This window comes from Euleptes europaea, chromosome 3 (genome assembly GCF_029931775.1).
Source record: "Euleptes europaea isolate rEulEur1 chromosome 3, rEulEur1.hap1, whole genome shotgun sequence".
Classification (NCBI taxonomy): domain Eukaryota; kingdom Metazoa; phylum Chordata; class Lepidosauria; order Squamata; family Sphaerodactylidae; genus Euleptes; species Euleptes europaea.
In genome coordinates this window covers 96,333,441-96,346,912 of record NC_079314.1, presented here as the reverse complement: position 1 = coordinate 96,346,912, position 13,472 = coordinate 96,333,441, and the positions used below count along the sequence as shown (strand labels likewise).

The window sequence follows — 13,472 nt, the reverse complement described above, 5'->3', positions numbered from 1 at the left end:
GCAACAAGAAGGAACCTTGTGAGAATTTGGGCATCACTATGAGACGCATGTTGCTTGTCGCAGCCTCCTTAAAGGAAAGAGAGGATTGATTGGCTGCTTTGGGTTCTGGGCTGTGGCACTGGACAAAAGGCTAGTGATGGCCAAGAGGTTGCTACCCTCCCCTGCTGCCTTGAGGCTATAGTCTGTGACTGAAAATGAAGCAAAAGCTGAAACAACTGACATTTTTTCTCACAGTAAGCACTACAGCCAATTACAAGGCATCATTTTCAAGGGGCGGGGACTCAGCTGGTTCTGGATTTCTGCGGGTGATTCTGCAGTACTCCGGAAACCCCAGGACTTTCTCCAGGGCAAACAACAGCATGCATAGCATTTTTAGGATTCGGAACAGGAGAGCCTCAAATCCCAGGTAAAACTCCCATGCATAAAAGACCTAAGTTGATGTTAAATGGGACCCCCACCAAGTTATCTCCTGTAGATCTGCATGAGCATAAGGGAGAAGGCACTCTCTTGAATAGCAGCTGTTGCAAGAGAACCACTTGTTCTGTTTTGTAACTTGTTGAGGAAGTGTGTGATGTGCTTGTGCATGCATGCACATGCAGGGGGAACCTATAAGAACTGGCAGAAACATAATGATGATACTCATTAAACAATGAAGAAAACCGGCATGTGTTTGAACCATCTTTTACCTTGTTTATGTACTGCATGTTGCAGATAATTGTAGAATTCACTGTATGTGAGGTACCTCTATATAAAACAAGTGAAATGTTTGATCTAAAGCCACTAGAAATATTCTGGATCGATTCTCCTTGGGTGGGAAATGTGGAAGAGAAGAAGAGTTTTTTCTATACCCCACTTTTCTCTTCCTTTAAGGAGTCTCAAAGCAGCTTTCAATCACCTTCCCCTCCCCACAAAAGACACTTTGTGAAGTAGGTTGGGTCAGAGAGTTCGGAGAGAACAGTAACTAGCCCAAGGTCACCCAGTAGGCTTCATATGGATGAGTGGGGAAACAAACTCAGTTCAACAGACTAGAGTCCACCGCTCATGTGGAGGAGTGGGGAATCAAAACCAGTTCTCCAAATTAGAGTCCGCTGCTCTTAACTAGAACACCACTCTGGCATCAGCTTAGTGGGCCAAAGGGGCAGAATGGTTTGTGACCATGAGACTGAAAGTAAGACACAGTTTTTTGGGATGTGAGTTAGTCCCTCCCCAAATAACATTAGTGTTAGAAATGTGGTGAGATGGAGTAATGGCCTTGAAAAGAACGAGTTTATGGAGAAGATCTGTGCATGTTTTGCTGCAAGACATTTTTGTAGGTCAAATGTTCATACAGCTCATGGAGAAAACTGATTTAAGGTAGCTTAAAATGCAGAAGTCAAAAGGACAATACAGTTTGGGTTGGGGCTGGTTTATAGCCGGCAGTTGACATGAATTTATTACGAACATAAGATCAGTCCTGCCAGATCAGATCCAAAGTCCTTTTAGTAGTGTTCTGTTTCCCAAATTCCTAGATGCAAATCATTCAGGTTTTCATTGGCCCAATTCTAGTGCATATAATGTTGTGCCAGCAAGACATGGCAACTTTAATTGTAGCAAGTTAAGTGTGGCTCGTATAATGTTATATACGTGAATGAAGTGTATATCTATACACTTCATTCACGTATGGGGGGGGAGAGAGCTCTTCTACACATTCAGTAAAGCTGTGACTGTCCGATTCCCAAGGTGAAAATTACCAGGAGGCATCCTGCAGAGAATGCTTGGATTATTTCTGAAACGAGAATTGGCAAGAGCAGTACATCGATGCTGGGCTTCAGTGAGACGTTACTGTAGTTGGGGAAATAGCTATATGATCTGCTTGGAGCTTGTGTTGCTTTCTGATAGTGGATATGCATGAGTTTATGGGGAGGGGCTGTGACTCAGTGGTACAGCCTTCTGCTTGGCATGCAGAAGGTCCCAGGTTCAATCCCTGGCATCTTCAGTTAAAGGGACGAGGCAGGTAGGAGATGTGAAAAACCTCTACCTGAGTCCCTGGAGAGCCGCTGTTGGTCTGAGTAGACAATACTGTCTTTGGTGGACCAAGGGTCTGTTTAGGTATAAGGCAGCTTTCATGTGTTTCATGTGAGTTGTACCATACACACACAAAAAGAAGGAAAAAGTTACTGCTTTCCAATTTGGAAACAGAAATTACTAGGTTTGTATGCAAGGCTTCTTTCATATTTGTAGCTTGCTTCTTAGCTGCTGATCTACCACCTGCCCACAACACCTTCAGATTAACCGAAATAAGAATTGCTAGGGATTAAAAAGATTAAATTGGTAAGGTGCAAATTAATTATCTCATTGATTCCAAGGCAACTTCAGAGCATCTGCTTCCATCTAATTTTCCTTGAATACAGGATATGCATGTTGGTTGCTGTGATGTCAGGTTTTCAGGGTTTTTTCTTCTTTTTTGGCGGCGAGGGTGTGTGTGAAGTTATTCTTCTACAGATCTGGATGAGACTGACATGGGGAGGGAAAGAGACCTTGGGGTCATAGTGGATAGCTCAGTGGAAGTATGCCACTGCAGTAAAAAAGTCAAATTGTGCTGGGCATTATTAGGAAATGGATTGAAAATCAAACAGCTAATAATATAATGCCCCTCTATAAATCCATGGTGCAGCAGCATTTGGAATACTTTGTGCAGTTCTGGTCACCGTTTCCCAAAAAGGACATTGCAGAGTTTGATGAAGTAAGGAAGAGGGCAACCAAAATGATTTAATGGGTTTGACCACCTTCCCTATAAGGGATAGTTGAAGAGTCTAGGACTTGTCAGTTTTGAAATGGGATGACTAAGGAGGGGCATAATATAAGCTTATAAAATTATGGGCGGGGGAGAGAGGATGGACTAGAACTTTTTCTCCCGCTTCCAAAATATTAGAACCCAAGGGCATCCAGTGAAGTTGATGGGCAGTAGATTCAGGATGGACAAAAGGAACTACTACTTTATACAATGAATGATTTAAATAGGGAATTCACTGCCAAAGGTTTATGATGGCCACAGCCATAGATGGCTTTAAAAGGCGATTAGAAAGATTCATGTAGGTCTATTAGTGGCTACTAGTCATGTTGACTAAACAGAACCTGCAGATTTCGGAGGAAGTAAACCTTTGAGTACCAGCGCCAGGAGGCCACAGCAGGTGAACGCCTCAGCCTCTGTACCCTGTTTGCCCTCCATGGTAACTGGCTGGCCACTGTATGAGACAGGATGCTGGCCTAGGTTGAGCACTGGCCTGATCCAGCAGGCCATTTTTTATGTTCTTATGATCCATAGGACATGGCATTACATACCAGTATTTAGTATGGTGAGCTTTGTACTTTCCAAAATAGGCAGCTCCTATGGAAATGGCAAGGTCAAATGGAACACAGAAGTTTGGATCTCTGTCACCTGAGGAATGTAGGTCAACTGCTTTGCTTGCTGATAGTCCCAGGTTCAATCCCTAGCATCTCCAGATCAAAAGATCAGATAGTAGACTGCCAAATTCACTTGTTATCTGAAGCAGGAAGGTAGAATAGACACCACTGAGTTTAAAATAAATAAATAAAACCCAACTACTACATTTCAAAGGTCTCTACGATAAAGGATTCTTTTAAAGTAAGAATGGCCCAGGCTAGCTCAATCTTGTCAGATACCGGCAACTAATCAGGGTTGGCCCTGGTTAGTACTGGTTAGTACCCATGAAGCTCCCTTATACTGAATTAGACCCTTGGTCCATCGAAGTCTGTATTGTCTACTCAGACCGGGAGCGGCTCTCCAGGGTCTCAGGAAGAGTCTTTCACATCACCTACTCGCCTAGTCCCTTTAACTAGAGATGCCGGGGATTGAACCTGGGACCTTCTGCATGTCAAGCAGATGCTCTACCACTGAGCCACGGCCCCTCCCCATCTACTTGGATGGGAGATTATCAGGGAAGTCCAGGATCTCTACGCAGAGGCAGGCAATGGCAAACCATCCCATAAACATAGGCAGTTTACTCATCGCTGTTATCGTATTTGTTTGACCCTGTCCTGTCTTACACCTTCTGATCCCGCATTCAAAAAATTGAACGCATGGGGACATGACAGGGGCAAACAGGGCAGCAGCAGAGGTGGCTCCTTCCCCCCCCCACTCCGGACCCACGCCTCTCTCTTCTCCTCACCCCCTGCCCTCCTCCCAGCATCAGCCGGTGTTTAACCCCACCTCACAGGAGCCTGCAGGCCGGAGCCCCACCATCAGAGGCAAAGCGGTGGCGGCTCCTTCTGGTGCCAACGCAGCACACTTTCAGCCGGCGCATACGTCCACCTGCCAAAGTTCGCTGTGAGGTGGGGTGAAACACTGACTGGTTGGGGGGGGGGAGAGAGAGAGACACGGGTCGGGGGTGTGGTAAGGAGCTGCTGATGGGGCTGGGAGGTGGCTTCTCCCGGCGGGGAGTTTACCGGTGTTCAGAAACGCACCAGCAAACTCTCGCACCTGCTTCGCTTCTTCCATTTAAATCGGGACAACGCAGGACTTGGAAAACCTGTGAAAGTCCTGGAAATGGGAGGGGTGGACCGGGAGCCGTGCGGCAGCCGTGCGTGCTTACTCCTGGGATTCACTACATTCCTGGGAGAAACGGGATAAAACAGCCATGCATTAATGGCCATAGTCTGCCTAGTAAATGGCAGGATGTGATGTCGCCCTATGGGTCAGTAATGACCCGGTGTTTGCACAGGGGACTACCTTTACCTATCAGGAAATACTGTTCTCTGCATCTGTACAGTTGCTAAATACTTACCAATGTGTGCAGATACAGTTTATTAACTAATATTCTTGTTAAAGTATGAGTCAGTTAAGTGCTGAATTCATATTGAAACTCATTATCCTAGGCTGCAGCTCTTTAATTTGTTTTAAGCAGTTGTGAACCATTCTAATAATTGCCTTTCCAAGAAGTGCAATAAAGTTTTAATTAAACTGTCATTGAAAGGAAAACACTTTAATGCAGTGCAGCTCTGTGAAGAAAAACTACTCTTACCTAGTTTTGGAATTGTGTTTCATGTGGCACTCCCACAAGAAGACAAAAATGTATAATTAAGTCATTGTTTTCTTACGCAAAGAGTTTTGCTTGCTGTTGCTTCTGCTTATTTTTTCAGGTGCCATGGAGCAGAACACTTAATTCAAAAGTAAATTCCAGCTAACTTCTGTTCTGTAACATTAAGAATATGTCAGTGGAGTTTCCTTCTTGCTGGTAAAATAGCCGGGGGTACTGCAGTAAGAAGGTTAAATGTGCATTCCTCTAAACTCAATCATTACACAACATCTGAAACAGTAAAGCAATTGTGGAGCTAAACATCCTTGCTATTTTGCATGCTTTGAAATGTATTAATTGTATACAAAAGTGACAACTCTCATCAGCCATTATCAATCTACCAGCAGTAAGATCTGTTCAAAGCTATTCTATAGCTGATGCAGAGGTTGGAGTTGGAAAGGCTATGTGAATTACCCTGTCTCTGTTCCTTTGCCCGTTTTCCTCTTGTATAAACCCATTTAGGAAGGCACTCCACTAAGGTTGCATCATACATAGTAAGATGCAAAGTAGTCCAAAGATATACCTGCAAAGCTGGAATCCAGTCAGACCTTCTGGCCTCTCAGCTCAGTACAAGCTTTCCAGGGCCCAATGCAGACAGAGGTCTTTCTCAGCACCTGCAGCCTGAAATCACTAGAGCAAAGCATAGTCTGTACCACCATTCCCATTCCAGTACAGCCTCTGTTGTGCTTTGTTTTTTTTTTAATGGTTCTTCCCAATTTGTTCTCTGCACCAAGCTTAAAAACTTCTTCCAACACAGGTTCAGTATCTTAGTTATCGTAGAGGAATAGAAGATTATATAATTTGTAGATAACTTGGGAAGAAGAAGAAGAGTTGGTTTTTATATGCTGACTTTCTCTACCACTTAAGGCAGAATCAAACCGAATTACAATCACCTTCCCTTCCCCTCCCCACAACAGACACCCTGCGAGGTAGGTGGGGCTGAGAGAGTGTGAGTAGCCCAAGGTCATCCAGTTTAATGTGTAGGAGTGAGGAAACAAATCCAGTTCCCTACATTAGCCTCCACCGTTCATGTGGAGGAGTGGGGAATCACTCCAGATCTCCAGATCAGAGTCCACCACTCCAGACTACCGCTCTTTAACACTACACCACGCTGGCACAAGAATCACAGCTGCCTGTGTACTGCATAAAGTTTATGTGGCAGGGCAGGATGGAGTTCAGAAACCAAGGTGGTGGTGGAGTCTGCACTTGTGAACAGGAGGGATGCAGAGCTGAATTTATGCCAGGATTCACCGGGAATCATGTTAGGAACCTGGCTTCCATGAAAATGGCATGACGTGAAATAAATGGAATAAGAATGTCTGTGAAAAATATGTGTGTTCCTATAATACCTTTTATGAGGACCAACTCGAACAGCATGCTATCTCGTGTCATTTTTGTAGGTCCTAATCATAAGGTATCATGTAGTTCAGGGTTTTGCATTGAACCAACAAGGCTACCTGCAAACTCTTTCTGCTCTGTATGTATGATGGGTACATTTCCTCACAAAATCCTATAGGGCCACATTACTCTGGAAGGGCACTTTGAGGTTGAGATAGCGCATCAGCATTTCATCTCCATTTAGTATTGGATTACCAGAAAGTCTTGCGATAAGAATCCTCCCCCCTAAATTCTGCTAGGTTGGCAACTGGGGAGAGGACATGCTGATATTGCTGTGTGGCTAGGACAGGGGGTCATATGTGGTCATGGACCCACTAGTTACCAATTGGTATCATCAGAAACTAACATTTTGAATTAAAGATTTCTTTATTTTTGCTGTCAAGTCGCAGCTGACTTACAGTGACCCTGTAGGGTTTTCAAGGCAAGAGACATTCAGGGGTGGTTTGCCGTTGCCTGCCTCTATGTCGAGACCCTGGTATTCCTTGGTCATCTCTCTACCAAATGCAGACCAGGGCCAACCCTGATTAGCTTCCAAGATCTGACCAGATTGGGCTAGCCTGGGCTATCCAGGTCAGGGCCGTAAAGATTACAGGCTAGAAAGCATACCTTCCAAGCAAGTTTGAGCCCCATAGTGGTAGCTGTGTTTATTTAAACAGTGGACTTAAAAGGCTGTCACACATAGCTCTGATGGTGCTGATAAAGCGTGTTTCTGGGTTGTGTCCTAAAAAAGAGAAAAATCTGCTATTATCCACTTGCTGGAGGTCGAGGCTCCGAAGAAAAGGAATGCTTTTACAGCTTAACCTGCTGTAGATTTCCCCCTTATTTGCTGCCTGGCTGCTTGCCACCTGCGTCACTTCGACAAAAAGAATTTAAATAAATAAGGATGCTGGGGAAAGAGTGAGCAAACTTTTGCTGCTTGAGCTGTCTAAGCAGGATTTTATACATTTTTTTCAGGTTAGCTGCACTGCTTATAGCTTTAAGATTCCTTAGGTAGGTTAAGCTCTCCGTCAAACTTGGTGTTCTGTTTGCAGCCAGAAGGACGTGTCTTGTTCTTTGTCAAAGTGAAGCAAATGCATAATGATCCTAGGCTTTTTGGTAGCTCTTTCAAGACACTGCTCTCTGGTATGCACTGTTTTTCAGATGGTAAAGTGCTGCACTACTTTGTGCAGTCCTGCTTTGTGCACTACTGTTCTACTTTGTGTGTCCTGCTTTTAAAAAATGTTTATACTGGTTCTTGTAGGTTATCCGGGCTGTGTAACCGTGGTCTTGGAATTTTCTTTCCTGACGTTTCGCCAGCAGCTGTGGCAGGCATCTTCAGAGTAGTAACAGTGTTACTACTCTGAAGATGCCTGCCACAGCTGCTGGCGAAACGTCAGGAAAGAAAATTCCAAGACCACGGTTACACAGCCCGGATAACCTACAAGAACCAATGAACTCTGACAGTGAAAGCCTTCGACAATGTTTATACTGTTTATGTGAATGGAAGACTAGTCTCCCCCCACCCCCACTGTGCTATCAAGAAAAAGAGGGCATCTTAAATTCTAGTAAAAGTTAAACTTACGTGGTGGTGGAAAGTGCCATCAAGTTGCAGCTAACTAAGAGTGACTCTGTAGGGTTTTAAAGGCAAGAGACTAACTAGAGGTGGTTTGCCATTGCCTGCCTCTGGGTAGCAATCCTTGACTTCCTTGGTGGTCTCCCATGAAAGTACTAACCAGGGCCTATCCTGCTGAGCCTCCTGATGAGATCTGGGTAGCCTGGGGGCATCCAGGACAATAATAATTGTGTGCTGTCAAGTTGCAACAGACTCATGGGGATGTCAAGGCAAGAGATAAGCAGAGGTGGTTTGCTGCCTTCTGCATAACAACCTTCTTTGGTGGTCTCCTGTCCAGGTCTCCTGTCCAGGTACTAATTATGGTTGACCCTGCTTAGTTTCCAAGCTCTTACTAGATAAGGCCGGGCAGTCTCTCAAGCAGGTGTCGCTCAAGATGTGACCAGCTTAGCTTTAACACTTTGAAAACATCATGCGACCACAATTTCTTGCTGTGGCATCCCATTTTAGAATGTAGTCTATAGATACTCACATTCTTCCTGTAATTCTTGGATTTTTTAAATTTCCTCTACAGAGCTAGTTCCTTCAATAATGAGTAACTTGCTAACTCCAGATGCAATCTTTTCCAACAACGAAATGAGTCTCTCAGACATTGAAATCTACGGTTTTGATTATGACTATACGTTGGTCTTCTATTCCAAGCATTTGCACACATTGATCTTCAATGCTGCCCGGGATCTGCTGATCAATGAACATCGGGTAAGATCTGTGTCTCACTTATTTTATGTATATGGAAGATACTTACTACTGGTTTTGTCTTTATTTTATCCCACTTTTTAGCCACAGAATGGGCTCCCAAAGCCCCTACAGGAATTGAAAAACTATATTAAATCCCAAGTAAAATTTAATAAAACTGTTCCTTTGGGAAGGGTTTCTTAATTGGTGGCTTCCTGCCTGTCTTTTGGTGGAGGCTTGGACACAAGGGTGTAAGTGGCTGGAAGACTTCTCGACAGGATCCAGGTGTAATTAGGAGATGCCAAACTGCATCCTACTTTCTTTCTGATAACGATTGGATGTTGAAGGGAAAGCCAGATTGTGACCCTTTTCCCTCCATGGAAGAATTTTATTGACTGACTTAAAATATTTGTTAGTATGCTGTTCTCCCAGAATATTTCTGGAGTAAGGGCATGTATGAAAGTTATGTCTGACTGCACTACCCACAAAGGTTTGTCAAGGAAAACCAATTAAAAGAAGAAGACAAGAATCCAGTATCCCGTTCATCATGGTTTTTTACATGTCATGTGACTGAGAAAACTTAAGTGCTTTCCCTGTGTGTAGCTCTGAGGATAGCATTTTGCATCGGTGTCTTCTTAATCTTAGGTCCAGTGGGAATGCCACAATAATACATGGTTTTCATGTTTGTGAGTGTGTTTGTATATTGTGTTTACAACGTATTTGAATACAATATTGCATTGGTTGTATATTTGAGCTTTGTGCTGTTCCTTTGGATTTCAACAATAATACATCCAGCATACACTGAACCACTTATCAACGCTTATACTCTGAAATCTGTTTTTTTTAAAGTAGAAGCAATATTTTACACAGTTGCCTTTAATAGCTGCTCATAATTTTGTGAGATTAAGGTCAGAACTGTGTTCCCTATAGCTCCATGATTAATTTAAAACTGGTTTATTCTGTATTATATTTCTGTACCACTTTTCCAAGTTGCTCAAAGTGGTTCACAATAAAATCAGACAATCTAAAACCAACTAGAACATCTCCAAGTAGGACAGTTAAAACCCAAATAAGGCCAAAGCCCTATTGGAGCTGCTGTTGGTAAAAGAGAAGGGCCTTTCAGCCCTCTTCTTATGCTGTTTTCCTACATCAAAATTCCATAGGGGGAAAACAAGGGATGAAGAGATTAAAACCTTCTGCTCTGGCTCCCTTCCCCCTAGTTTTTTTTTCATGATAATGGTGGCCTTGGAGTCTAAAATCGGTAGAAAAGGGGGAAAAACATTTAAAATATTGATGGAACTACATGTGACACATAGCTTCTTCCTAAGTATGGGTTTTCATGTTAGTGTTCAGGTTTCCTTTTGAACCAGGTTCTGTTTGAAGCAATGCACTATAGTTTGACATTCTAAAAAAGATCTCTCCCCCCCCACTTTGCTGCTTGTTCACTAATGTAGTTGCTACAGTGGTAAGCAAAATGCAGCTAACTCGTAGTAGAAAAGTCTGACTTTAACACGTTTGTCAGAGACAGTCTGTTCCAAAGCTGTAAGATCTGCTAGCTGGAATGGACTGTCATCCAAGTTGCTTTTATGTATTACATCTGCTCCAACTCTGTGGTCTCAGAGAGTGTTTGTGTAGCCCTTAAAGGCAAGTTCTTGCTCTTCTGTGCTGCTTCATCTGGACTTTTTCTTTCTGCAACCTGGATTGAGTTGAGTGTAGAATTCAATGCTGTGTTAGAAACAGCTAGCAGTCCAAAGGTCAATGGCTATATATATGCATACATGCACCTATAAATATCTCTGGAGTAAATAGAGAATTAGATCATTGCACATAATCGGGGCTACTAGAGTACTCCAAAATATTGGTGCTAATGTTTAGTGCCAGGAGTGGATGAAAGACACCTAGTATTATGTCGATATCCTTTGCTCTACATTTAGGGTGCATATTGTGACAGTACAGATGAAGTATCAAAAACAAGAATGTTTTGGGTTCGTTCCTATGAACTGTGCGTGAAAGGCACCCATAGTGATGGTGAGAGCCAGTGTGGTGTAGTGGTTAAGAGCGGTGGTTTGGGGCGGTGGACTCTGTTCTGGAGAACCAGGTTTGATTCCCCACTCCTACACATGAAGCCAGCTGGGAGACCTTGGGCTAGTCACAGTTCTCACAGAACTCTCTCAACCCCACCTACCTCACAGGGTGTTTGTTGTGGGGAAGGGAAGGTGATTGTAAGCCGGTTTGAGTCTTCAGTGGAAGAGAAAGTATGCATATAAAAATCCAACTCTTCTCTTCTTTCCTCCTGCTGTAACAGACTAAAAGTCAAGGCTGATGAGTTATGGATTGTTGTGGACAAAATGGCATGAGGTCTTGCGGGGCACGCGGCTGTTGTCAGGATGGTGTGTGGGTGTGAAATTGCTCTTCTTCCCTCTTCTACCAAAGAAAAGATTTCACAGTTGCCTTTTCCCCACCTATACAAGAAATGAAGTTGAGGGTGATTTGGCCCATTCTGAAAAAGAGGGTGTGCTTTGCAATATTATTTAAGCTGGGGTTGTGATTTTTTTGTAATTTCATTTGTTTTGCTTGCAGGGTATGTAAGCTCTTGTTATGAACAAATCCTTGTGCTTTATGGCAAAACAGGCCTGTCCTGTTTTGAGATTGCGGTTAAGCCTCAAACTCAATTTCAGTGAGAGAAATGCAGCATCATGGGGTGGGGGGAGGATACAGCATACAGATGTTGCATCTTGGCTATTTGTCATAGTTTCTTGCCAACCCACCACCTGGCAAAAGAAACTACCAAGAGGGTAACTCTGGGGTCCAAGAGAGCTGAGCATTACAGAAAACACAGGGATCCATAGTAGTGATTTAGGACAGCTCCTTCAATTTTTTGAAAAACTGGCTTTACAAAACCCCTAAGCTTGTTGGTGTTTTCAACTGGAGACTATATCCCAGGAACCATTTCTTCTGTGGAAGGAAGTGCCAGGAAAATTGACACACCTTCCATTAACAGTTAACTGGGTACAAGATCTCATCTGTTTGGGGGTGGTATAAAAATGGGAAGAAAAACTGGAGTAACTTCGGAGAAAAGTCATACCTCCGGCCTTGTCTAGGCAGAGGAGCTCAGAGAATACTGCCCAGACTCCTTTTTCCTCAGAGAACAACTTCAGTATTAAGAATAAATTGTGGAAATCAATTAAGTATATCAAAATATGTTTCCCCCACTCCCAGATAAGCATGCATTATTTGTAATTGTTTGAGTACTTGTACAATTGAAGCTTTCTGCTGTCTATGGTATGTATTGATGAAGTAGAAATGAGCATGGAACAGCAAGGGGACACCACTAGAAGCCCAAGAAAGAGTTGGTAGCTAGGCAGCAGACCAAAGCTCTGCCCCATTAAGGGAATCTTGAAGACACTTATCATGATCTTGCTTCCTGTTGCCCAGGTTTTTAGTTCTAATGCATACTAGGGCTTCATCGGAGTCTTCAGAGGAAAGACAGCTCTGTGACTGTACACCTTTTCCCTTCAATGGGAAAAGGGAAGTCAGGAACTGTAGGCCATCGATACGTTTTTACCAATGAGACACTCAGGATTTTGCACCATGTACTTCACTGTGCAAAACCATAGGCAACAGCAGGACATTTATCTCCCTTCCCTTTTGTGTTCTGTTTGCTCAACCACCACAATAACATGCTTAGCAATCAGGATGCAGCTTCCTAGTTAAGAGAATAAAACAAGAGCATCAGATGTCTGTTGCCATCCTTAATGTCCAGTTTCAGGGAAGTATGACAGATTGATCTGCAGGTAGATGTGAGCTCTATCATACCACAAATTGTCTCAGTCTTTGTAAAAGTGACATTAATTTGGGCCTTAAATTTTTTAGAGAAAATGTTTGCAATCTGTATAGTGGCAAAGAGTACAAAATATCACATTCTAAGGACTAGAGTCCGGTTGTAGTTATCTGGGATAAGATCTCTTGATACTTTGCAATTTTTAAGCTGTTTTTTTTTTAAAAAAATTCTCATCTTCACAGTATCCTGCAGAAATACAGAAATATGATTACGATCCCAACTTTGCAATAAGAGGGCTTCATTATGATGTGCATCGAGTAAGTATAAACAATTCCTTTAGGAACCTCTGTGTATAATGGTGCCCCATGTCAGAAACTTTGTGGAAAGCTTGTCTGAGAGAAGGGCTTATTCCTGAATGTGCATGTTTTGTTTGAACATGGTGTGTTTTGTATGAGGGAGTGTTTGTCTGTAGTTCTTGCAGTGTGAAGCTCCACAGTATTTACATTGCATACAAGTGCTGATCATAAAGCCTAGCTCTTTGCATTGGTGTTTAAATACCGGATTGACCTTGATCAATCAAGGAGGCTTCCTTCATTTTGTGGAAAAGTAGTAAAAGTAAGCTGTTCATCCTGAGAACTACTTTATAATTCTTTTCTCTTTTGTTTAACAGTTAAAGGTTGAAATACTTCATGTGAAAATGGTTGTGTGTGTGAAGTTCCGTCAAGTCGCTTCCGATTTATGTTGACCCTATGAATTAATAACCCAGAAAAACTTTCTGTCAACTGCTTTTCTCAGGTCTTGCAAACTGAGGGCCGTGGCTTTCTGTAATAGCTGTCATCAATTGATTCCTAAGATCAAATGGAATTTAGTAGTCCTGTCACCTTTGAAACCCCCAATGAATTAAGGTTGCTGTTGGCTATGTAGTGGATACTGG

The 13,472-nt window shown here is 42.9% G+C and overlaps 1 protein-coding gene across 3 annotated transcripts in view; it reads left to right on the top strand.

Annotated features, from left to right (window-relative positions):
- The window catches only part of NT5DC3 (5'-nucleotidase domain containing 3), a 36,915-nt gene that overhangs the window by 3,330 nt on the left and 20,113 nt on the right, over positions 1 to 13,472 (top strand). For all 3 annotated transcript variants that reach the window (XM_056847701.1, XM_056847702.1, XM_056847700.1), the window contains exons 2-3: positions 8,597 to 8,781; positions 12,781 to 12,855. In XM_056847701.1, coding sequence (XP_056703679.1) covers positions 8,597 to 8,781; positions 12,781 to 12,855 — 260 coding nt within the window. The remainder of the gene's footprint in view (positions 1 to 8,596; positions 8,782 to 12,780; positions 12,856 to 13,472) is intronic.